Genomic DNA, 25842 nt, shown 5'->3' with positions numbered 1-25842 from the left:
CTCTAAACCTCCACACATAGGACAAAACTAAGGACCAGCCTTTGATCTTTCCCTCCCGATAAGCTTACTTTTTTGGCACAGTGAAAAGCTATCAGCCCTCATTTCAATTAATAACTTTATATTAGTTTTATTTAAACCTATTTTAAAAAACAAAACTTCACCTTAATCGAGGGAAAGTCCTCTTTTAACTTGTTGACTCTTTGATTCCATACTACTTTTATTACTTTTGTAGTTACAGGTGCAAGAACAGAGTAGTAGTCAAAGGTTGTCTTACGATAGGAAAGATAGAAAATTTCTCTGTTTTAAATGAAATACGTACAATTAGCATATCGATTAATTTCCAGTAAAAAGTAAAGAGAATTGACTAACCAGACCAATACCTGGTTTTGATAAATACACCAATCGTCTGGCGGAATTGATATTGTTAATCTTTTAGTGTTTTCTTGTATTTTTATGGAAGATATACTGAAATACACTTTAAGATAAACTAGATAAATCAAGTAAAAAAAATTGGTATTTGATACCCAATATGTTTTTTGTCACTTTTTGAAAATGTACCATCTATTTTTCAGGAAGATCTATCTGAACTTATAAGGTTAACATTTAAGTAAGCGATTTTACGCTAAAACATTAAAGTGACGATCGACAAATCGAAGAATACAAAGAAAAATATAAAAATAATTAAGAAACTAAACTAAAGAAACTAACTAAAGAATATGAAGAAAAATATAAAAAATTAAGAAACCAAATTAGGGTTATTATCCGAGCTATTGTTCTTCTGCAGCAATACGGTTTTTTGAGGACATATTTACATAACAAGAGAAACCTCTGGGGGGAAGAGCTCCCTAATACTCCCCCTTAATTTTTCTCATAAAATCGTGTATAGCAGTCTTTGAATTAGGACAGTTTCCAACTCGTTGCCTGTGTCCCCTAACACCTGAGAACTAAGTATACCTCTGTAAATGCAACCAGTCAATGACGATTCACCAAAACGTTTTTCGCACTTTCTGTCACGCATTATTTTAGAAAGGAGAGTGTGAGATATATTTCTTGGTTTTGGACTTGACGAATTGTAAACAAATATAATTAAATAGAAAAGCGTTGAAATAAGCTCACATTTTTTTTCTTTTTTAGGCGCTATAGAAGAGCGGGGAGATGCACCGTTGATGAGTCTTTTATCATTACTGGGAGACTGGCCTATTACAACATCCGAGTGGAACGGAACCGACTTCAATTTTATGAAGCTGGCTGCAGACCTGCGACTCTTCAATAACGATGCGTTGTTTAGTCTTTTTGTCGGACCTGATGGAATGAACTCAAATATAAGTGTACTGCAAGTAGGTTTTTCATGTAATTATTTTTAGTAAAAAAAATTGCAAGTATAAAATTTTAAAGAATACTATAGTATATTCCTAGAATAGCATAGTATATAGTATATAATAGTATCGTATATTTCGAAGAATAGCCATATTAAAACCTAAGACGCGCAGAAACAAATTCGTGCAATAATTTGAATTTAAAATAAATAGGAATTACTACCATTAAATAAATTATTGTCTAAAAGAATAGAAATTAAAATAAATAGTCATATCCAACGCTAGATAACGGATACTTCAATTGATGAATAGATGAATCATAAAACAAATAAAAATTAAAATTATTAGTTCAGTCAAACCTGAAGCGACAAAATTGCCACAAAAACGAGTAGGCTTACCGCCCCCCTAAATCTCCAAAATCAACGCAGAAAAAAGTTTTTCAGCGATAATTGCTGGGAGACTGGCCTATTACAACATTCGAGTGGAACGATCATACAATAAAAGTTTTTATTGTATCATACAATTCAACATGTTTCACAATCCTGGGAATTCTTTGTTTTTTTAAGCTCCCATCTACCAAAATACGAAATCTCATATTTTTCTCAAAAAGGGTGGTCAAAGATGGATTTCTATTCTTTGGTTATTTTTTTGCTTTTTCTCGGGAGCCATCGTATCGAATCAACTGTTTCGAAATGTCAGGAGAGGGGTGACTCAAAGTAAATTGAAGACCCCTGTGTCCTTTTGTGAGAATCAAACGAAACCTTGAAAAGTAAAAATATTTACAAAACGAAAGAAAAGAAAGTCACCTTAAAAATAAAGATTAGTGGAAAGAACTGATAGAAGTAAAGAAGGCTTAATATGTAATCATATCGATCCCTGAAAGTCTCAACAATATTTGATTTTTCGACGGTATAAAAGAGAAAATGCCTAAAATATAGTTTGTCATCGGTAAAGGGCAAATGATGAACAGGGAACCTGAATTTACTGCTTAAACACTGAAAAAAAATTCCACATCGTGGAGCTTCCCTTAGATTAAAGATATATTTATAACTCCCTTCTAGGATAGGGGAAGAGTAATACTACCACTGTACCGCCGCACTTGTACCATTCGGTACAGGTTTTGGCCAGGGGCGGATCCAGGATTTTTTTTAGGGGGGAGGGGGCAAAATAGGTTGATCCGATCAACTTACGTTAGGAGCAAGTTTATTTAACACAAACTTGCGCTAATTAAGTAAATTACACTACTTTAGACTACGTTAGAAGGGATAGCGTGCCCCCCTCGCCTTCCCCTGGATCCGCCACTGGTTTTAGCTGTCATAAGTTAACGTTAATATTTGAGTCAGGGCCTTTACGCAAATACATTTACTAAGGAAGATTTCAGTAATTTTGGGAGAGTAATGATGTTATTAATTAGGCACTTTCACTAGCACTTATTTCAGAAGTGAGGCCAGTTTGTCAAAACTTCTAAAAACGGGCATATTATGCAAACAAATTACGAGAATATAAAAAAAAAATCTTGAAGAACATTTTTGAGGTTTAAACCCTTCAAAAAACATGAGGGTTTCTCTTGAGGCTTGAGCGAAAAAACTTGCCTCCTGTACGAATGCCTCTAGGCCACTTTCGTTTCAATTAAAAGTAGTAGCTAACATTTCTTTAAATTATATTTTTGTTTTGATAATATTTTTGTTATAAATATTTATAACAAACATTTTTATTATATTTATTATTGTATTAATATTCTTATCAAAAATACTTTTATTATATAATATTTTATAGTATTTTTATTCTTACTGATAGCAAGAGCATAGCTGGTTTATACTATTTGAGGAAAAAAAAATTCTTTGCTGTAGACAATAAGTCAACTCTTACTAACAGACGAGCATAACCCCCCAGTCCCTGGGAAATCTTATGGAGGCTCAAGATGCATGTGAATAAATTAAATACTGTATGTTTAGTTTGAGGCAGATAAAAACAATTATAACACAACTACAACTTAGTTTTAAAGTGTTGTTTCAAGAATTTTCAGCTTATCCAGAAAGCTGGCCTTAAAAAAGGTATTTTAATAATTAATCTTATATTCTTTTAAACTGTGCAGTTGTTTTTACCATAAGTCATGCCTGGCACAAGCATTGAAATATTGATCTATTCGCCTTCTTTGTTTATTTTATTCGTTTTTATTTTATTGTAAAAATAAAATTAAATTAAATTTTATTGTATTTATTTCATTCGTTATTTTATTCGTTTATTTATTTTATTCGTTTTAGTTAGATCAGCCAACTTTGGGGCTACCTAGTCGAGACTACTTTCTCACCGATATGCATAAATCTGCGCTAAATGCGTACAAGCTAGCTATCAATGAAGTTGGTACTTTAATGGGTGGTGAAGAACAAACTATTGAAAAAGATACTAATGAAATCATACAATTTGAAAGGCAACTGGCAAACGTAAGTATATGAATTACAATCAACGTATTAATCTGATGTTCCTTGGGGGTCTCCATTTAATAGTGCAGGCACCTATTCAGGAAGACACAGGAGCGCATGCCCTTCCACCCCGAAACATCCGAAGTTGCACTAATTTCAAAGATAGAGAGGCAAAAAGTACCAATGGAGAACCATAAGTTTCGTTGGTGCCCCCCAAACATAAATTCTGTATCCGACCCTTTCATAGTGATACGATAAAAATAAATATCTTCAAATCCCTAAGGTTTATTAACGACTTTATCAAATCACTTTTGGGGATTCTAACCATAGTGCTGTGACCAAATCCCTGAATTTATCATACCATGTAGCGAATATAAGCCCAAACTTTATTATGGGAGGGAGGAGTTAGAAAAGTCAGAGACTTGTATAACAATGTTTTTAATATCTAAGCATTCCTTCTGAATTAATTCGTTTTGTTAAATAGTTTCTAATTCCGGTATTCCATTCCATCTTCCCCCTTCATTTTTACGCAAAGTAATTTTATCATTGGCGACCTATCAACTTTTTAGTTAGTACAAAAAGTTTGTTGCGGAATAATTGGGTAAAAACCTTCGCGAGTGAGTAATCATGCAACTGTTGTTGTGTCCAGAATTTGTTGTTTTTTTTAATGTCGCAAAAATTAGTATAGGATACCTCCATTCGTAGTTTCTTACGCCGTTTTACATGTGAAGGGCTAAAAAAATATGTGAAAATTCGATAGAGAGGCATCACCAAGAGACATCTATCTTTTTTCTTCTTTCTGTTTTGTTGGAATTAACTTAACACAGCAAGTTTACAACTTAAAATACTTTTTCTCTTATTTTTACTACATAAATAATTAATTTTTCAAAACGGAATTGACTTTTTTATCTTTTCAAGTTCAAATTGACTTTTTCAGTTTCAAGGTTAATCTCTGCACGTTAAATTTTGACAACAACCATATTTTCGACTGAGGGAAAGTCTGATAACGACAACCGACACACTCTGATTTTTTTTTTTTTTACGTGTTAATTGCGGCAATGACAAAGAAAATTACGTGTTAAATACGTTAAAGGCTAAAAGTCGTGATTTTGATTTTTCCCGTGTAAACTAGCTTTAAGAAACGTTAAAACGTGACCTAGTTCAATTTGGGATACTCAAATTCAATGACTTTTTCTGGAATGTACGAAAAGTAGGTGTGTTATCCTTTAAAAAAATACCTATTGAATCCCCTCCCCTTACCCTCAAAGAATATTTGGTTTTAGTTAATTCACTGGAAAAACGCCTCTAGAAATAAAAATTGAAAGAAAAATTGAAATATGTAAATAATCTAGATAAAACAAAATTAATTCAAGGATTTATTTTATAGGTGGGATCACCCATTGTAACAGAATTCCATAAGTCAACTTTAAAACCGTATAAACCTTACAAGTTCTTAATAAGGGGTCAAATTGCCTTTTGCTCCATAAAGTAGTAGAATTCAATGAGATATTTTAAATGAAATAATATATAATGATTAGACTTAAACAAGGTGGGCCAATTAGACGGACCAATTAGGTAGAACTGTAATCCCAAGGAAACCGGGCCATACCTTTGGATGTAGCTCTTTATTACTGACTTATAACCACAGTTTATATAATATACTATATATATAATTATAATTATATAAACTGTGCTTATAACAGTGTCCCAGATATGCTATATTTTACTCCTAGTCCTTTTCATCATTCTTTAACATCTTCCTCCAATAATTTATTTTCAATGTTTCAGATCATTAAGCCTTTAGAAGATAGAAGAAACATATCTGGTCTCTATGAAAAAATGAGTTTAGACACATTGATTGAAGAATTTCCAGGGTTAAATTTCAGATTTTACTTTGATAATATTCTAAGTCAGAATGTTTCCTACGAGAACATAACAATCGTTTTGCATGCTTACGATTACTTAATTGGACTTGAAAGGCTTCTGGAGAGAAGTCCAAAGAGGTAAAAACTTTTTTTCTTCCTATTTTTTCTTATATATTTCTTCCTCTATGGTTTTTTTCTATACATTCTTTTTCTCTGCCTTTTCCCTTCCCAATTGAGTGAGAATTGAATAGGACAATTCGAATTACATTCTGCATGAGACAGATCCACTATTTTATTTTTCTAGGTTTTTTACTTTCTCTTTCTTAGCGGAGTGCTTGAATCCTATTCTACATATTTGAGGTAACTAGGGACGAAGACCACAGTGCCTTTCCATCATAAACAACAAATAACAAGTAGAACAATAGGGAATTTTTTCCGTTAGACAGTGGAATTCCAATGTTTAAATGAATATTTCGACCCTATGTCCAAGGGCCGTCCTCAGCTTAACACATATGGAAATATAAAAGAGAAACTTACGTTAAAATACGACCATTAAACCTAAAAAAAAATTGAAAAAGCCCTAGCATTCTTACTTCAACGAAGTTCAACCAGGACACTACCAGAGTCCAGGTTGTACTTTTTTTTAAAAAATTAGGTTTAATGGTCGTACTTTAATGTAAGTTTCTCTTTTATATTTCCATTTGTGTTATTCTGAGGAACGGCCCTTTGACATGGGGTCGAAATATTCATTTAAATTTTTAAATTCCACTGTCTTAAAAAAAAAATCCTATTGTTCTACTTGTTGTTTGTTGTTTATATTTGAGGTAAACCCAGCAGACTGAATACATCTGTTTCGATGAAGAGAGAGACCAACACGAAGAAAGTGACGAAACAAGCGGGAAAACAGATTCAGATCGAATTTCATAAAAACACCCAACCAGACATTTGCGAGTAAATTTCAAATCAAAAGTTATCGACATAGCTTGGTCGGTAAGGGATGGCTCTGAGCTGATCGCAGTATCACCTAGGAACACGCTAATCATGGTCATAACCTCAGCTTTATGACGAAAAACAACTCTTTCACATTTAGTAGCGTTAAAAACTGAGCCAATCCTAGCATACACAACATTTAATGCATTGTAATTATCCTGAATCATCGACACCGACCTACTTGTGTTAAGTAGCCTTTAGCAATCAGCATAATTGCTGCGTAAGACATCAATACTCAGATATCTCAGAAAAATACTCAGAAAATATTCTGGCAGATATTTGTTGGACAGAAATGTTAGTATTGTATAGAGCAATAACATAAGAGGATATATGTTAGATACATTCCAAAAATAATGGACCAAACTTCATGATTTTTTGACATATGTTGCATTTTACACTGCAAGAAACATGGTCCAATCAGTTCTTCCATATACAAAGCTTAAAGAAAAATTCGTGGAGTTCCAATTAAAATAATTTAATTAATTTGCTATATATCCGTGGCGTTTTGCAGAAAGGGACTTGTCCACTGTTCCTAATTTTACAGGAGAGGAAAATGAAAGCAAAAACGCACAATGAAAAAATCTTTCTCATAAATCAGAGTTTAAGAAACTTGAAATTTTAAAGACTAATTCCTAAGTTACTTTTTGATCGGAATTCACTGGAAAATGTCAGAATTGCTGAATTGTTCGCTACTTAGAAGATAAGGGACTTACGCCCTTTTTTAAACCCTTTTGGAATAATTTACAACTCGGGCAAAATTAAAGACAAGCTCGTCGATCTCTTTTGTACCTCATGCTTAACTCATTTTCGGAAAAAAGTGGACTTTGACCCTTTTTGTAAAACGTCACGGATACGGCATGGCTCATTTGCAAGGACTATTCACGATGTCCATAGACCTAAGTTATTACCGGATCACACAAATGACCATTCACGATGCAGAAGGCCTGAGCTGCCACCCGAGCAAATAAAAAGTCATCAAATGCAATGCAAATGACGTGACTCGTTTGTGAGGGCTATTCACAAGAACAGAAAGCCTTAGCTTCCACCCAAGCAAATAAAAAGTCATCAAATGCAATGCAAATGACGTGACTCGTTTGTGAGGGTATTCACAAGTACAGAAAGCCTGAGCTGCCACCCGAGCAAATAAAAAGTCATCAAATGCAATGCAAATGACGTGACTCGTTTGTGAGGGTATTCACAAGAACAGAAAGCCTGAGCTGCCACCCAAGCAAATAAAAAGTCATCAAATGCAATGCAAATGACGTGAATCGTTTGTGAGGGCTATTCACAAGAACAGAAAGCCTGAGCTGCCACCCAAGCAAATAAAAAGTCATCAAATGCAATGCAAATGACATGACTCGTTTGTGAGGGCTATTCACAAGAACAAAAAGCCTGAGCTACGGTCTGAGCAAAGTGTTGAAAGACATCCCATTACGGTATTAATTAAAGATATCCCTTAACACGTTTTAAGTTATCACAGATAGTTTTTCCTTCAATTGTCTCGTAAAAGAAGCACAGGTGGCGATCAAGCATTCATAGTCTGAAAGCAAAATTTTCCCACCTCTTTGGAACACGTAATTTGACTCAAAGAAATAAATATGAACCACACTTAGAATGAAGTACTCAACAGAACATGTCTCCAGTAAATTACTGGAAGTAAAAATTTATATATTTGTAAATTCTATCTTAGATTCGGGATTAATTCCTGCTGCTATATTCGTAGACATTCGTAAGGTATTTACTTCCTTAACCCATGAAATTCTTTTGCCAAAACTATCTAATTTGGAATAAAGGAAAGTCCATTTTCTTGGTTTAAGTCTTATTTGAATTGTATATTAATTTCTGTTGATAAACTTTTCCGATCATCCTCAGAAGTTAAGTATGGCGTCCTCCAGTGACCAGTTTTTCGGCCTGTGCTACTTTTCATTTACATAAATTATCTCTTTTATGTAAGAAAAAAAAACAGAAACCTATAAATTTCTGCACACTTTGTAATCCTTAGCCTTTCCATGCCCATAATGGTAAATATAGTTCACCTTAGTTTGACACCTTCGTTCCTTTCGCTGGTGACAGAACACTGCACTTCAGGGTGAAATGAGTCAGGGCTTCGGTCAAATCTAACAAATTTGTATGAGAGAGTAATGCTATAGTTTGATGCTAATTAGCTTACCCTAAATTTTTCTAAATCAAGTTTTTTTTTTACTTTCACGCGTGGTTCTCGGCTTTTTCTTCGGTTATTTGAAATACACATCTTGAATTTACATCTATTTCATCTCACATCTTAAGATCTTAAACTAGCTGATATAAAGATCAGTATGTTCAATTTTTGGGTGATCTTGGTGATGAAAACCTGTCTTTCAAACGTCACACTGATTTGATTAAATTGAAAATATAAGGAAGCTTAAGCATATTTTTCCTTGATCAAGTTAGAAAGTTTTTTCCCCCTGCTTGATCAAATAATGTGTTTCTTACTGTCCAATAGTATGGATGTCAATTTTTTATTCTCTTTTCCCGCTTTCTATGTAAGTAGTAAGTAAATAGTAAGTATGGCGGGACTAGGACCTTATGGTTCAAACTAGCGGCGTCGATCTCCGTCTCATGACCCTCAGCAAGGAAGCGCAATTGGGGGTTGGGGGCCAGCCATCCTGTGCTTTCGCACACCCTTCCCGCTTTCTAGGGTCTACAGTAGAACTAAAAACCTTATTCACGAAACTAATTGTCCATGATTGAACCATTTACTTGACCTCCAATCACTATATATTCTTTCATGTGCTTGTTTTACTTTTTCTCGGCTTCATGGTGACCTTGCTCAGCCACTTATTGTTGCGTCATCTTTTACTTCTGATCAAAACAATTATCATCCTCATAATACAAAAAATCATATTCCAATTCCTCTTAATCCTCCTGTAAGGTCAAACTTCAAGTGAGTCACATTGTGTGAAAAATGATGGAATTGCCTGAATCAGCTTGAAGGTGCCACTCTTTTCGCTTATTCCAAAAAATGTTTAGAAATTTTTAGCTTCTTAGAATTTTTCTTTTCTTTTTTGCGAGAGATTGATTGGAGTCTAATTAACCTACTTGATGTATTTAATTTATTGAAACTGTGAAATTTCTCTAATCCTTTACTTTAAATTCTTGTAGTCTACATTTTTTTTCCGCTCTAAAAGTAAGTGACTAATCATATATATTCCACCTACTTCACAGGCTAAAGGGCATTTGGAGGGATTACTATAATGCATTATTGTATACGCATTTCATTATCAATAAGTCCTATATATGATAAGGACCCTCCGCATACCATCCAGGAGGATTGCAAAGCCTAGCGCAACATGACTGCCTTGTTAACAGGGAAATATAATTAGTTTGTTAGAAATGTCAGCGCCGAAAGAAAGGTTGATAGCTTCAGCTACAAAGTAGAACTTAATTTCTTTGACGTTCTAGTTTCTTTTTCTTCGTAATATAAATACTAGCGACAAAAATGGCGAAAATTTACTCTTGAAAAACCCAAAAAGCATATACAAACTTTTGATGTCAATCATGAAAAAAGGAGAAATTTTATCTTAGGCTTTCGTGATATAAAGTGTGCTTTAATTCCAAAGGTTTTTTTTGACTGATTTCTTTTTAACCCAATAATATTATTCCTTAAGCGTATGTCAGAAAAGGAAGCTGAATAACATCACATTTTCACATATTTATGTATTTACGTGTTGCTGCTATGTCAAATTTTGAGACAGTAAGAAAAACAGAAAACCTCTTTGCTTTTGTCTTTTTAATGAAATGTGTTGCCAGTAACAAGAATTGAAAGTTTAGAACCTAGTCTGTGTCGATATAATTTAATCTATATCGATATAGATCTAATCTATATCTTCTTATTTTATTATTTGAAAAGCTTTAAAAAACTGGAACAAGCACAATGTTTAAAAAAGATGTTTATTATGGAAAATAAAGCCTTACAAAATAGAAAAGGTAAATTTTATTTACTTCAACTATAATTTTACCTTACTTTATTAATTGTACATTAATTTCAATATTATTTTGATAATTATTTACTAATAAATTAATTTATCTAAGCTTATTAATTTAATTTTAAATTTAATTCTGTTTTCAGAACCGTTGCTAATTACATGCTTTGGCGTTTTGTCTGGTATCGCATCTCAAACCTTGACAATCGATTTGGAAATCTGCGGCAAAATTTGTACCAAGTTTTATATGGTAGACGTACGTCTCCTCCGAGGTGGAAAAGTTGCGTCGCTTTTGTAGATGCTAACATGGGTATGGCCCTGGGAGCTCTTTTTGTGAAAAACTACTTCCCAGAATCAAGCAAAAATGATGTGAGTAATTATTATATCGTCATTGTTAAGCTTTTTATTAGATTCTCATGTTTTCTTCGTCATTTTTTAAACAAATGAAAAATTTTATTTAAAACTATAGATATTTTTGTTTATATGTCTCCTCTCACTCACTCTCTTTCCTTGTATCTCTCTCTATCTCTCTCTCTCTCTCTCTTTCACACTCTCTCTCTCTCTCTCTCTCTCTCTCTCTCTCTCTCTCTCTCTCTCTCTCTCTCTCTCTCTCTCTCTCTCTCTCTCTCTCTCTCTCTCTCTCTCTCTCTCTCTCTCTCTCTCTCTCTCTCTCTCTCTCTCTCTCTCTCTCTCTCTCTCTCTCTCTCTCTCTCTTTCGCTCAACACCAATCGATATTTAAGGCAATTACCTTGAATTATTAAAATAAAAAATGCTTTCGAAATACTGTGTATTACTTTTCGTCCTTTTTTCTCTTTTTTTGCTGTCTGACTCCAGTAGTAAGTAGCTTACTGAAGACGGAACACTCACTGAATACGATTTTAGTTATCTATGGATTTTTTTAAATTGTTATATACTATGATATCTCCTTGTAAGAATTAAGTAAAAATAAAAATTCCGAAAAAAAAAATTTTCAAAGAAAAGTAAAGAAATATATTAAACTTCAACAGATATAAAGTCCTATAATAATTCAAACTCAGAACGACAAAAAATTACCATTAACAAATTAATGAAACCCAAAAACATACAGAAATTAAAATAAATGATTATGTCAAACGTAAAGATAACAGATACTTATATAGATGAATAAATAAATCTTGAAACGAGTAAAGATTAAATTGAACATTCTAGTCAAACTTAAAACGAACAGAAAACACAAAAAACAAAACTTTGGATATTTCTCCCTTCCCCCTACTCCACCCCTAACAGTTTTAAACCCTATTGCATCATTTGCATTTTGTTGAAACTATATGTATTTTGGATAAGGTATTTTTGCTATTCAAAACATCGACGACAGATTAAGAAAATCACTATAATCATCACGATAGCTGGAAAGAACTAATGAAAATAAACTGGATATTTAATGTATAATTATATCAATTCCTGAAAATCTAGCATCTCAAGATTTTAGTTCACTGTGACTTTTTTTCATGTTATGAGTTTTAAAACAAAAATGTTTACATATGTTTTGTTTTCAGTAAAGTGCAGATGATATAATAGGCTTTCGAACTATCATGGTTAGGGAAGGGGAGATAGAAGTAGCCAAAAGTCTACTTCTCCACAGAAGGTTACCTGCGCTTCTGTTATTGGTTAATATAATGAATGTTTCTCCAGTTTTCACGTGTTTGCCTTAAGAACTAAAATATTCGATTCTAATTTATTAGTTCTAATTAGTGTCTTTTGATTTAGTTCAGCATCCCCCTCAACATCGCCTGGAAATTCATCTTAATACCCGTAATTTTTTTGGAAACAGACAGGATCAAACATTTTCCCTTTCCCAATGATAAATCATGAATATAAAAAATGATCGAATTGCATAATTTACAGCCCTTACCACGGGGGCTGTGGGGGGACTGTTATCTCCGGAGGGATAATTATTAAGCCTTTTGACGATTTAAAAAAAAAATGTTTTCGAAATAAATCTGTGTTTGTGGAGAGGGCATCTAAATAAGGCAAGTGGAGAAGAGGCTGGCTGCCCTCCGATCATTTTCGAGCATCCCCCTGAGCATGCTCTGAAAGTTTTTTTTTGTTTTTGTAATCAGTCAGTGTTGAAAAGGGGCATCTAAATAGAGCTTTAAAGAAGTGGCTGGCTCTCCTCCAATTACTTTCGAGCATACCCTGAAAATTTCAGCTTCATACCCTCAGCCGTCTTTCAGATATTACTGATACGCCCTTTTGACAACCGGTATGCATTCAGTGTATTTTGATTTTGTTTAATATCCCCTTCAATGTAATCTGAAAGTAGTTGCAAGTAAAAGTAATTGTAGTCACAAGTGGTTACAGTCACAATCGCAAGCAAGCATTCGCAATGGCAGTCGTAAGTAGTCGCAGTAGCAGTCCAAAATAGTCGTGGTTGGAGTCACAGCAGCAGTTGCAATAGTAGAGTCCTTGAAAGCTTAAAGCTAATATCCTTACCTGTTCCTAAGATATCGTGCATCTTTTCAAACAATTCTTGGCAACGAACTGTAAGTAACGAGTGACGCGGCTCAATAGTAACCTTACCTTAGACCCCTTAGATCCGCCTGTGCCTCCAGAGGCACCCAGGGCATCAAGAAGGAGCCGCCAATCTTCCCGCCGGTTTGCTGCTGCAAGTATGTCCTCCCACTGAGGTTGGATTGATGTGTGCAGGTTACGGAGATCTGTCTGGTACGTTCGACGCATGGTGTTTCTGGTTCTGCCTCTATGGCGTGCACTCGATGGTTGCCAATGGAGCACTGCATATGGTAGTCAGAGATTGTCCATACGTAGTACGTGGCCGAGGTATCTCCATCGGCGGACTCTTATGATATATGTCACAAGAGGCTGGCCAGTCTTGTCACGGATGGATTGGTTTGTTATTCTCTGCTGCCAACGGATGTTGAGAATTCTTCTGAAAAATGTGTTTTCGAAAGCAAGTATTCTTCTATTTTGTTTTTGGTTTAGATGTCAGGCTTCAGCTGCGTAAGGCAGCAATGGCGTAACATTAATATTGGGGAGTCGTAGCCTTAGCAGTACAGAGAAGCTTTGGGACCGCCATACTTTCCGTAACATATTGAAGACCCCATTGGCTTGGCCAATTCTTGTGAGCACTTCTTTTATGGTCGATCCGGTACTTTCTTTTATGCCTCCCAAATATTTGAAATAGACGACTTGCTCTATGTGTTGGTCTCCGCAAGTGATGCTCAGATTTCAATCTGTGGTAGCCATGCATTTTGTTTTCTCATTATTTATTTTCAGGCCGACATGGCCATCTCTCTACCTCACTTTGTCAAGGAGCTCTTGGAGTCTTTGCTTGCATGATTCTAGGACGTCGATGTCGTCATTGAAATCTACATCACTGAGGTGTGTTTCTGGATTCAGCTGGATTCCGTCTGTGCTTGTACTTCGCAGTATGTAATCAATGATAATTGCGATAAGCAGTGGTGACAAGACGCAACCTTGCTTAACTCCTGACAGAATGCGGAAAAAACGAGTTTGGCCATCTGGTTTCTTTACACATCACTCGCTATCTTCATAAAACGCAACAATCAGTGAAACTATCTTTTCCGGGATTCCGTAATGCAGTAGAATCTTCCACAGACTATGGCCGTCTACTGAGTCAAATGCCTTCTCAAAATCGATGAATATCATATAGATTTTGGAGCGCCATTCTCTGCTTTCTTTCGTCAGTAGCCGTAGGGTAAATATCAAGTCTGCACATGAACGGTTCGGTCTGAATCCATGTAGCTCGTCGCAAAGGTGTCTGTCAAGCTGCGAGCTGATTCTCTGCAGTAGAATGTGCGTCAGCAATTTGCTAGGTATGGAAAGCATGCAGATTCCTCGCCAGTTGCCGGGGAAGGACGCATCACCTTTCTTAAAGACCCTCACAAGGGTGCTGCGTTTCCAATCCGAAAGTATTTTGGCGGTCGTCCAGATTACTGCGAACAACGCTGTCTAGAACTTGAGGCAGGTCATAACAGTCGCTTTGATCATTTCCGCGGATATCCTGTCTTCGCCAGGCGACTTCCCGTTTTTCAGCTTCTTTGCTGCTGCTATAATTTCAGTGGATGATGGCGGATCCGTGCTGATATCTAAGAAAACAGTATTGTTGCTGGGATCTCTGGGGGATCCTCTGGTGGAGGTCTATTCAACAGCTTCTCGAAGTAACTGACCCAAACTTCGTTTATGTCAGAATGGTGTGCTATCAGAATACCCGAGGGGTCTGCTATTGGTCCATGTTGAATAGAGGAATTCTTTCCAATAATATCATATGCGATGTTATAGACGTCTCTTGAATCACCTCTCTCCGTCGCCCCTTCTGCCTGCGCTGCTTTTTGCTCCAGCAGGTTTCTCTGGTATTTTCTGGCACTCTTCTTTACCTCTTCATCCGCGGCTCTGTATTCATCGCTTCTGAGGATCTGTTGGTCGGGGGTTTGTCTTTGGATAAGTGATGCTTTTACTTTTTTCCTTGTCTCTCTGAGTTCCCATGTTTTGTCAAATAGCCACAGGTCTTTTGGGCTCCTGCGGTACCCAATGGTGGCTTTCGTGCATCGTGAAAGCACAACTTTATGCTTTCCCAGTATTGATTGCTATCAGCATCATCTAGCAAAGACAAGGCTTCAAATCTATTCCGCATCTCTAGTTTAAAGGCTTGATTGAATTCTCTCAACCTCAGTTTCTCCGAGTCAAAGACTGGGTTTAAGAGAGCCTTTTTTGCGTTTCTATTTCTTTTCAATTTGAGGCGGATTTTTGCTGCCATCAGATTATGATCTAAGCCAACGTCAGCTCCTCTATATCGCCTTATATCAAGTAGGCTTGATCTTCACATCCTGCTCCAAAGACAATGGTCAATCTGATTTCGGGTGTGGCCATCGGGAGGTATCCAAGAATATTTGTGTACATCCCGATGAGAAAATAGGGTACCTCCAATTACAAGGTCGTTAAGGAGCGAAAAGTCGATGAGGAGTTCTCCGTTTTCGCTAACTCAGGCCATGATCGCTCAGAATTTTTGGGGAAAAGGATCGGTCGTTCCTTACTTTCGCGTTAAAGTCTCCTAGAAAACATGCCATGTCATGCCGTGGTATATCGTTTGCCACGGAGTTGAGAGCTCTGTAAATCGTCTTTTGCTTCGTCATTGGTGGGTGCGTAGCATACTATTACCGACAGTTTCACATGCGCACCGATGAAGCGGGCTTTCAGGATTCTAGGTGACACCGGCGTCCACTGTAGTAGAGCTCAATAGTAACCAAACTCTAAAAGACGGAATTTTGATATTAATAGACATATCAAAAGCATTGGCTTATTATACTGATTCGAAATATGTAAGATTCATTAAGTTTGTTGTTACCATCAAAAGCTACGAGCCTGAGAAAATTTGCCCGATTTTCGTAAAATGGAGGAAAAACCCCCTAAGCGTCAAGGAGTCTTAATGAAAATCACACCGTCATATAGAAAGAGTGATCGTATAAACTTCGGAGGGGGCTCATTTGACTGGTAATCCGAAATTTTAGTTCCTTTTTAAGATTCAGAGCGATCGGAGGGTTTATACCCCCCCCCCCCCCACCACCCCTTAATATTTTCCTGAAATGCATCTGATAGAAGTTTTGAGAGGGCAATTTGTTGTCGTAGAAACTTCAAAAAGGCTCATTCGATTGGAAATTGAAAGCGCTAGTGCCCCTTTTATTAGTCAAAAGTGATTAGAGTGCGGCAAGCCCCCCCCCCCACTCCCATCAATTCCTAAAACACATCCAATCAAAGTTTCGAGATAGCCATTTTGTTCAGCGTAGTTGAAATGTCTAGAAATTGTATCTTTGACAACCCCCATACCTTCTCAAGACCAGAACACAATTTGGACTTTCCTGAAAAAACAAGGCAGTGGATTGTCAGTTTAGTATACATATACAGAGGTATATATATTCTTTAGAGTTTTAATAATATTTTTATTTATTGAAGTTAAAAAACTTAAAATGATTTAAATCATACAGTAAATACCAGAGCCAAACTCAAAACGAGCAAAAATTAAAATGAGTTGGGCTGACAACCCCCATAGATTCTCAAGACCAGAACATAATTTGCACTTTACTGAAAACAACATTTATTAAAATGTTTTCACTTTGTTTTTACTTGTTTAAATTTTTTTTTTTACTAGATATATAAAGGGCACCCCAATTATAGCGCGAGTGTCTGGTGCCCTTTTTAAGAGCAACAAGGGATTGGAGGGCAAGGATCGATTTTCTCAAGCCCATTCATTTTTCAAAAGCATCCAGCTAAAACTTTGAGACAGCCATTTTGTTCAGCACAGGAGAACGGTCCGGCAACTAAGTCTTTAGGGATATTAGGCATGTCAACCTCCCGCAATTATGCAATTGGCCCATTGAGCTTTAAAAGTAAATTTACTTTAAAATAAATCAAAAGGCATTCTGTTATGGTTTCCAATAAGACGGCTCAGCCGTAGATTAAGGACACCTGGTGCTATTAAGTTTAAACTTTTGTAGCTAATACTACTACTGGTTCTGCTCTTACAATTTAGATAAATAAAATGAGTTTAAGTGTATCCAGGTTGTTAAAGAGCATAGATAGAATCTTGTGGGAATGATATTAAGTTTTATTTTTCAGGTCAACTTCAGAAGCTATAAATTAAATTAGAAAATACTGTTAGTGTCAGGATTATAAATTGTTGAAAAATTTCTCCAACATAAAAATAACAACCCAAGCTATGAATTTTTAATGAAAAAAACTGAAAAGATATACAATATTATTTTTTTCATGACAAGGACTTTGTCAATAAAAAATGAAAAGAAATTAATTTAAAAAATGTTTTCCACAAGACAAGTTTTTCAAAGAAAAGTAAAATGCTCCATTAAGCCAAGAATGACCAAAAATAAAGTATAATAATCTTCCAAGCGTAAACTACCACAAATCACTATCAATAAATAAATGAAACTCAAAACGAGCAGAAATTACAATAAATAGCTGAGTCAAACATAAAACGAGCAAAAATTAACATTAGTAGGGCTGGTAACCCCCGTGCCTTCTCAATACCAGAACACAATTTGCGCATTACTGAAAACAAAATACTTTTGAAATATTTTAATCTTTATTACTTTCATAAATAAAGATTATCAAAATCTTAAGGAAGAAATGTTACTACATGTCAATTAAACTGACTATCCACGGTCATTTGTTTGTTTTTTGTTCTGTTTTTTCAGTAAAGCTCAAATTGTGTTCTGGTCTTGAGAAGACATAGGGGTTATCAGCCCCACTCATGTTAATTTTAACTTTCTTACTTTCATAAATAAAAATTATCAAAACATTAAGGAAGAAATGTCAGTATGTCAACTACAACTTTATGGGGAAGTTAAACTAAATCAAAACACCATGTGCATGCAGTTGCAAAAGGGCGTATTAGCAATACCTTGTCAAGTACTTTGAGTATTATGTTGAAACTTTCAGGTATGTTGATGGCGATGTTGAACTAACCAGAAGGCATTATACACATACTGCTAATAATACTTTTACTACTACGACGACTGCCCACTTTTCGGGACTCCTTCCTATCTTTAGCAGAGACAAGTTTAGATTGACTATTCCTTCTCAATTTATTAGCATGCCAGGGCAAATTATTACTATTAAGCGTTCTGGCTTCATCTTCCACATCTTTGGCAGTTTCATCCATGGCCTCCATTTCACACCTCCTTAATTCAGAGTTCAGATTTGTATTCACCAATAAATATAGTTTGGAATTAGTATACTCCTATTTCCCCTGGAAAGGCTCCTTGGCCAGGGATACAAGGGAATAAGAAAAAACAATACAATATAAGAAACAACCAAAAAAAAGAGAAGAATAGCCAAACAACTTATATAAGATTAGAAAAAGATTTTACTTGAGGCCTGGGAGTCAAGAAGCAGAGGAGAACACCATATATCATGAATTAAACACTCAGGAGACATCAACCCCACAGAGAAAAAGGAAGGAAAAAAAATGCTAATCTGGTTTATTCTTAACTAAATAGTCCTTAAGAATCCTTTTAACAGTCCCAAACAAGTGGTATCTCAGTATTGAAGAAGGAAGGGAATTCCAGACCTGAATTGAAATCCGACCGTACTGTAGGGGTACAAGAAATGCAGATATTATGTGAAAAACGAAAGACAAAAGAAGCACAAGAAAGAATGTAAATAGGCTGTAGCCTTAAGAGCGGTTTTTGTGAGGAATGGTTGGTGTCCATAACCAGACATCGTGCTTTATTATTCATGACAGAAAGTGACTACAATGTAGAAGGAAAAGCAGACATCCATACAATGGGCCAATATAAAACATGCGACTGGACAAGGCAGATAAAAGAAGCTTCATAATAGATCCAGGAAATGTATGTTCGAATTTTCGAATGATACCCCAACTCCGTGAGACCTTAACCCCAATCATGGCTATATGGTGTCTAAACGAAAGATTCCCCATCAAGCAGGATACCAAGAAACCAGACCACCCAATTATCTGGTCTGTACAAGGAGCCTTGTGACACCTAAGGGTGCGAGCCAAGGGAAAGCTATACCAATTCTAAAAGCTATACAAGTAATTCGCATCAAACCATTAAATCACTCTCTCGAATATGGCCACACGGTTAGACCTGATATCACATTCCGTCTTCCCAAGGGTCCCGATAGTGGTGTCATCAACAATCGCAACGAGGAAATCTTCATTAGAAGTAGCATTGGAACATGAAGGAACATCAGGATGACACAGCCTGCAGCATGCTAGAGGTCTGGTGTTTTTGACTGCCGAAATCAGATCATTAGTGTAAATCAGAAATAAAATGGGGCCAATATGAGATCCCTGAGGGACGCCATAATCTACTTCAGAAGGGCTCCGGAAAAGCGGATCAATTGAAAAAAAGCCTACCGGAAAAACATGATTCAAACCAAGAGAAAGCATTTGATCTTATACCAATATGCAATAGTTTCCAAAGAAGAATCCGATGGGTCCAAGAATCAAAAGCTTCACGAACATCCAAGCATAAGGCTGCCGGGATAAGCCCAGAATCTACTTCCAAATGAATCAGATTCAATAGAGCTACGCAAGCATGCTCTGTAGAGTGATTTGCCCGGATTCCGAACTGTAAATCATGCAAAAATTCTTTTGCATTCAGAAAACTAAGAAGCCTGGATAGCGTAGTCATTTCAAAAATTTTGCTGAAAACAGATAAGAGAGAACTTGGCCTACAATTATCAGGATCACTCCGAGAACCACATTTATACAGCACTATAACCTTGGCTCGCTTGAGAGATTCAGGGAAAATTCCTATCCCGAAGGAGAGATTGACAAGGTCTGCACTTTGTCCAGACGCAACGGGAATCCCGTGAAGTAGAAGACTCTGACTTTTAGAGGTAAGCTCGGAATGCAGGCATGATTTTTTATTTAATTAACTCTGATTTCAAAACGCAATTTTGCTGCCGAAGTTGGGAATTTTCCTGGGGAGAGTACTAATTCCTTATTCCAAACTAGCCACCAACTGAACAAGCTCTTCGTGCTTCTAATCAAAATAATCCTTTGCAATAGACGTCATCTTAACACTAGTAATAAATTCCTGCAAATATTCTCCTCTAAGAAAACATCGAACGAAAACTAACTTGCATGGGCATCTTTCCTCTAAGAAATAAAGATCAGAGGGGCCCGCTTTCAAACAAAGTCAGAAACAATAGCCGGCCAGCAACTTGAAAGGAAACAACCATCACCTCTGATTACATTAAGATTAATCCAGAAGGCATAATAGTAATATCTTATACTGGCATGTTAATAAATTAAGAGGGAATAGTCAATCTGAACTTTTCCCTGTTAAAGATAGGAAGGGGTCCCGAAAAGGGGGCAGTCACCGTAGTAGTAGAAGCAGTATTAGCAGTATGTAGTTAATGCCTTTTGGTTAGTTCAATATCCTTATCAACATATCTGCAAGTTCCAACATAATACTTAAGCAGTTCACAATGTATTGCTAATACGCTCTTTTGCAATTGCATACACATAGTGTTTTGATTTAGTTCAACTTCCTCATCAGCATTCCTCGAAGTTTTCCCCACCATGCTTATAGTGTGTTTTGATTGTGTTTGGCATCCCTCTTAAAATTTCCTGAAAGTTTTTCTTTAATAGCCAAAGCCTTTATGGAGACCCACAATCAAACTTGAATAACTTACAGCCCTTGCCCCGAAAGCTGTAGGGGTCACGTCAATCCCGGGGGCATAATTATTTAGCCTTTGAACTATTTTGAATAAAGGGCTATCTCAAAATTGTGATCGGATGTATGTGGGGAAAAAGGGTGTGGGAGGGGGGGGTTGCCCTTTGATCACCTTTGACTTTTAAACTTTCAATTTACAATTGAATGAGCCCCCTCTAAAGTTTATACGACCACCTGTTCCATGTGAAATGGCGCTGGGAAAAAATTATAAATAATAATACATTGAAGCCTTGTGGCTCTTTACTATGGGCAACGCTAGAGCATTGGCTCTGATTGAATTAAATTTACAAAATAACTTTTCAAATCAAACATCAAAAACAAGAAGAAAAATAGGGAATTCCTTTCGTAAGACAGTGGACATTTTTTTAATGAATATTTCGGCCCTCAGCAAAACATAAATATATAAAAGAATAAAGACTAACAACAACATACGACCCATCAAAACTAAAATGAAATTCTTTTAAAACAGTCCCAGCATCCTTACTTCAGGGAAGTTCAACCAGAACTAGAGTCCTGGCTGAGCAACTTATGTCCAATCACACCTCGGCCCTCCTCCTCTACATTTCCCCGGTGATCTTCCCTTTGAGACAGCTTAATAAAGGGCTAAAGCTTAGTAAAGGGCCTTTAGGCATGACAGTGACTATTTGGTATAAGCATAAACTGGAGATTCTTTTTATGTATAGCCTATATTATTTCCAAAATTATGTTTTTTGGGGGGTTTCGATTACTATTGCAACGGTCTGCTCTTTACCGACAGTTCTTTACCACGAACTGTTTGAACAAAGCAGCTTTTATTTGCCTAATAAATAAATAAAAAAATTTTAACTGAAAGTAAGGATCGAGATTAAAACTTAAAACGAACAGAAATTATTCCGTATATGAAAGGGACTGTCCCCTCCTCAACGCCTCGCTCTTTACGCTAAAGTTTTTTTTATTGTTTTAAAAAATAAAGTTGTGAGAGAAGGTCAAACTTCAGCGTAAAGAGCGAGGCGTTGAGGAGTTCAAATTTTGTTCCAATTCTATAATAATGACCCCTTAATCACAAACGCCGTTAATTAGAATAAATAGCTCATATGAAAGTACTAAAAAAACTTTAGCGTAAAGAGGGAGGTATTGACTAGGGGACAAACCCAATCATGTACGTAATAGTTTCTGTTCGTTTTAAGTTTTGAAGTGCTCCTTACTTTCAGTTGAAAAACTTGTTTTTTTAATTTAATTTTTGATTGTTTTTTAAATAATGCTGGGAAATCTGGTGCCCCCTTCATAGCAATGTCCCTTCCCCCATGAAAACTTCCTTCATAGAAAGATCCTCCCAAGTAACCCCTGATCCACCCCCCCCCACCACTACCATAAAAAATCCCCCGGAAAAAGTCTGTATACTTCCAAATAACCAATACTATATGTAAACAGTGGGCAAAGTTGATAAATTGCAGCGCTTCCCCTGTGGACTGTGGGGAAATAATCATCCTCTAAGACTTAGTTATTATATTTTTCGACCATTCTGAACAAAATGGGTATCTCAAAATTTTGATCGGGTAACTTTGGGGAAAAAAATGAGTGTGGGAGGGGGCCTAGTTGCCCTCCAGTTTTTTGGTCAATTAAAAGGGCACTAGAACTTCTAATATCCGTTCAAATGGGCCCTCTCACGATATTCTAGGACCACTGGGTCAATACGATCACCCCTGGGGGGAAAAAACAAAAAAAAAACAAATAAACACGCATCCGTGATCTTTCTTCTAGCAAAGAAAATACGAAATTCCACATTTTTGCAGATAGGAGCTTGAAACCCTTACTGTAGGGTTCTCTGATACGCTGAATCAGATGGTGTGATTTTCATTGAGGTTCTATGACTTTTAGGGGTTGTTTTTTCGAAAATAAGGCAAATTTTCTCAGCCAATTTTCGCGTAACTTTTGATAAGTTAGACTAATCTTGATGAAAGTTAAATATTCGAAATCAGCATAAAAATCTGATTCTTTTTGTGTATCTATTGGTATCAAAATTCCGTTTTTTAGAGTTTCGATTACTATTGAATCGGGTCGCTCCTTACTTACAGTTCATTACCACGAACTGTTTGATAATTTCAAATTTAAGCGAAAGTCACGTCTTCCTAGTCTTCGCTATAAGAATCGCTCGAATATATTGGGTCTACAACGTTATTATTTCGTATAAGTCGATAAGTATTTCTGCAGTATTGATGTGATGGCGAGGAGTCTGACCGAGACAACACGGTTACAAAATTATTAGAAAATGTAAATAGAGTCAAGAATAGCAAAATTTTCAGTAAAAAAATTCCGGCTCTAGTATCATTCAATTTATTACAAAAGTGAAGACAATGAATAAAGTTCAGGGGTATTTTGCGCACTTTGACTTAAGACTTAAAGGTGTATATTCCGATAAATTCTTCATCTTATATCTAGTCCATATTAAAGTTAAGCGTTATTTAATTTGCACTTTTTAATAATGCCTTTAAAGGTTTCTGCTAATCCAGATCTATTATCTACTCTACATAAAATAGCTTTGACTGATTTTTACATCTTCACGTCACCCACCCTCCATAATAACAATGAATACCTCGGAGTGCAGCTACTCACCTGGTCGATTTTTGGGTACCAAATATCACCTTTTAATCCTCATTTATTTCTCACGAGTTATACCCGAATCACATCATAGTCACATCTGTCGATAAAAAAAAGCAAGTTTTATGAAGGAAGTGGTATTTTCTAGATTTTAGCGCCACACTTTTATTTAAGAATGGGAAATTGAAATTTTAAGAAATTAGCTTAAAGAGTTCGCACCAACACTAATTTGTGTCCAACTGTTCTCTTCTAATGCTACGTCTTCTTAGCTTTTGTCAGACTCCTGTCAAATGTAGAAGAGCTGCTGTTTTAAGTTTCCACATTTTCTAGTCTTAAGAATTATGCCTTAAATCTTGACTCTGATTGTCAGTCAAGAAATTTTCTTTTGTTTTTATTACGTTTATTTAATGTTTATTAGTGAAACGCTTATTGCAGACCATGGACCTCATTGAAGAGATACGCGATAGTTTTGGGAACCTGCTCAAGCAGACTGATTGGCTCGATGGGATCACCAAAGAAGAAGCAAAGTCAAAGCTCTCTGCCATACAGCCTTTAGTTGGATATCCAGACTATATACTTGAGGATGACAGACTGGCTGATGATTATTTTGCGGTATGTACTGCCCACTTTAAAATCACTTCAAAATACTTTAAACCCACTTTAAAACCACTTTAAAATACTAAGGAAATGTCTTTCTTTAACCTAGTACAAGTAACGTATGCCACGCTTCTGTACCATAAACTATCATTTTACTTAATCGAAATATATTCCTCCAAATTGATGGAGAATAAGGTTCTAACCCCCTCCCCTATATATTATTACAAACAACTTCTCATTAAAAGTTGGAAAAATAGGGTCTATAAATACAATTCTTGAGACTTCTACTTTAAATTCTTTTAGTTAGAGAAGGGCTGGGCACTTGAGCTTCCATCAGTGCTAGGTTTATAACTTATTTCGTTCCTTTGTACGAATCTAAAGATTAAATTATCTGTTTTAAATGCTGCATTGTAGAGGCGGAGAGAATACCTTAAAATGCAGTGTGATGCTGAAGTCACAAAAGCTTGTTTTTTCTTTGAAGTTAATGCAATTCCAGAATTGCGACATATTTATTACAATAAAATTTTTCATTTATTCGAGTTTTAACAGCTCAAAGAGACTGAGGCATCAATCAGCATTTTTTTTTTGTAGACTTTGTTTCCGCTAGTCCTTTATCGGCTTTAATCACTGCAATTACTTCTATCTAATATTTCATTTGATTATGGGGCGGGGAAGGGGGTGGGCGAGCCTACACTTATAACTTATCAAATATTATTAAAAAATGGCAACAGTCTATTTGAGTTTGATGGATATCCTCATTAAAATGCTTTTTCGAAAAGTCGTACAACATTAAGTATTTTCGAAAAGTATTTCCGAAAACAAAAAATATTTTCGTAAAAGCATTTTAATAAAGGTTTAACCAATTTAACTAAATAAGCATTTAACAAACACAAATAGGCTGTTACTATTTTTCTAGTAATATTGACCAGTTATAAGTGTAGACTGCTCCACTCCCACCCTCCCATTATGTATATATTAAGCAAGCTTGTTCGATAACAAAAAGCCCAGACTTCACAAAGAAAAAAAAATCAAATTTTAACGAAAATAATAAAAAAAAAAATTTGGAATAGAACACTTCACCAAAATAACTGCTATCAAAGATCGGATTTCTTGATATATCCCTTTTAAATTTAGAATGGTAATGGGCAGGATACGGTCAGATTCAAAATATAACCTGGGAGACACAAATAAGCCAATAGCTTGGTGTTTCATATTTAGTTTGAACGAGTTTAGTTTTCTTTTTCGAGAAAGATTTTTCGTTGAAAATTTATCCTTGCATGAAAGCTATTTTGCTAGTGGCGTCGACTTGTCAAGTTCGTGCTCAAGACTATTTTACTATTTATTCTAGTTTAAATCCATAACCAGTGAGAAAAGGGGGAGAGGTTGTCCCGGGGCGTCAGTGGGGGGGGGGGAGTATTTTTCCCCCCATCCCCTAAATTTCGAAAATTAGACTTTTGGGGGTATTTTTATTGTCAAATGTTTTTTGGTACTTTGTTTAAAAAAATTGAAGATAATAAGAGTAGCACCGCCTAGATTTTGAAAAATAAATTTTTCAGCAAAAAGAAAAAAAAATTAAGGCAAAAAATATTGCCTTAAATCTTTGGTCTGATTGGTCAATCACAAGTTTTATGCTTGAAAGTTAAGCAATGCTCAGGTCGAGAAATTGTGACTTGGATACATAGTTAGCGCTGGAGTCATGCCTGACTTTGATTTTATCGACTAGTGTTCCTATAATATATCCCAGGCATATTTAAGAGATGACACTAGTTATCAAACAATCTTACGTGACCAGTAAAAATTATTTATAAATGTTGAACAAGTAAATGACTTCACCCGCGTAGTAGATCAAAAGTAAAGGATAAATTTCATCCGT

General features: G+C 35.8%; 1 protein-coding gene across 2 annotated transcripts in view; it reads left to right on the top strand.

Moving 5' to 3' along the window:
- Positions 1-25842, top strand: part of LOC148949580 (neprilysin-4-like) — a 122570-nt gene that overhangs the window by 62900 nt on the left and 33828 nt on the right. For both annotated transcript variants that reach the window (XM_089093611.1, XM_089093610.1), the window contains exons 5-9: positions 1135-1337; positions 3581-3760; positions 5528-5742; positions 10703-10925; positions 23808-23984. In XM_089093611.1, the coding sequence (XP_088949737.1) occupies positions 1135-1337; positions 3581-3760; positions 5528-5742; positions 10703-10925; positions 23808-23984 (998 nt within the window). The remainder of the gene's footprint in view (positions 1-1134; positions 1338-3580; positions 3761-5527; positions 5743-10702; positions 10926-23807; positions 23985-25842) is intronic.

The sequence above is a fragment of the Artemia sp. Qi Xiang Cuo genome, chromosome 8 (assembly GCF_049724085.1).
Source record: "Artemia sp. Qi Xiang Cuo chromosome 8, ASM4972408v1, whole genome shotgun sequence".
Lineage (NCBI taxonomy): Eukaryota > Metazoa > Arthropoda > Branchiopoda > Anostraca > Artemiidae > Artemia > Artemia sp. Qi Xiang Cuo.
The sequence above is the reverse complement of the archived record's forward strand: the minus strand, read 5'-3'. Positions and strand labels throughout refer to the sequence as shown.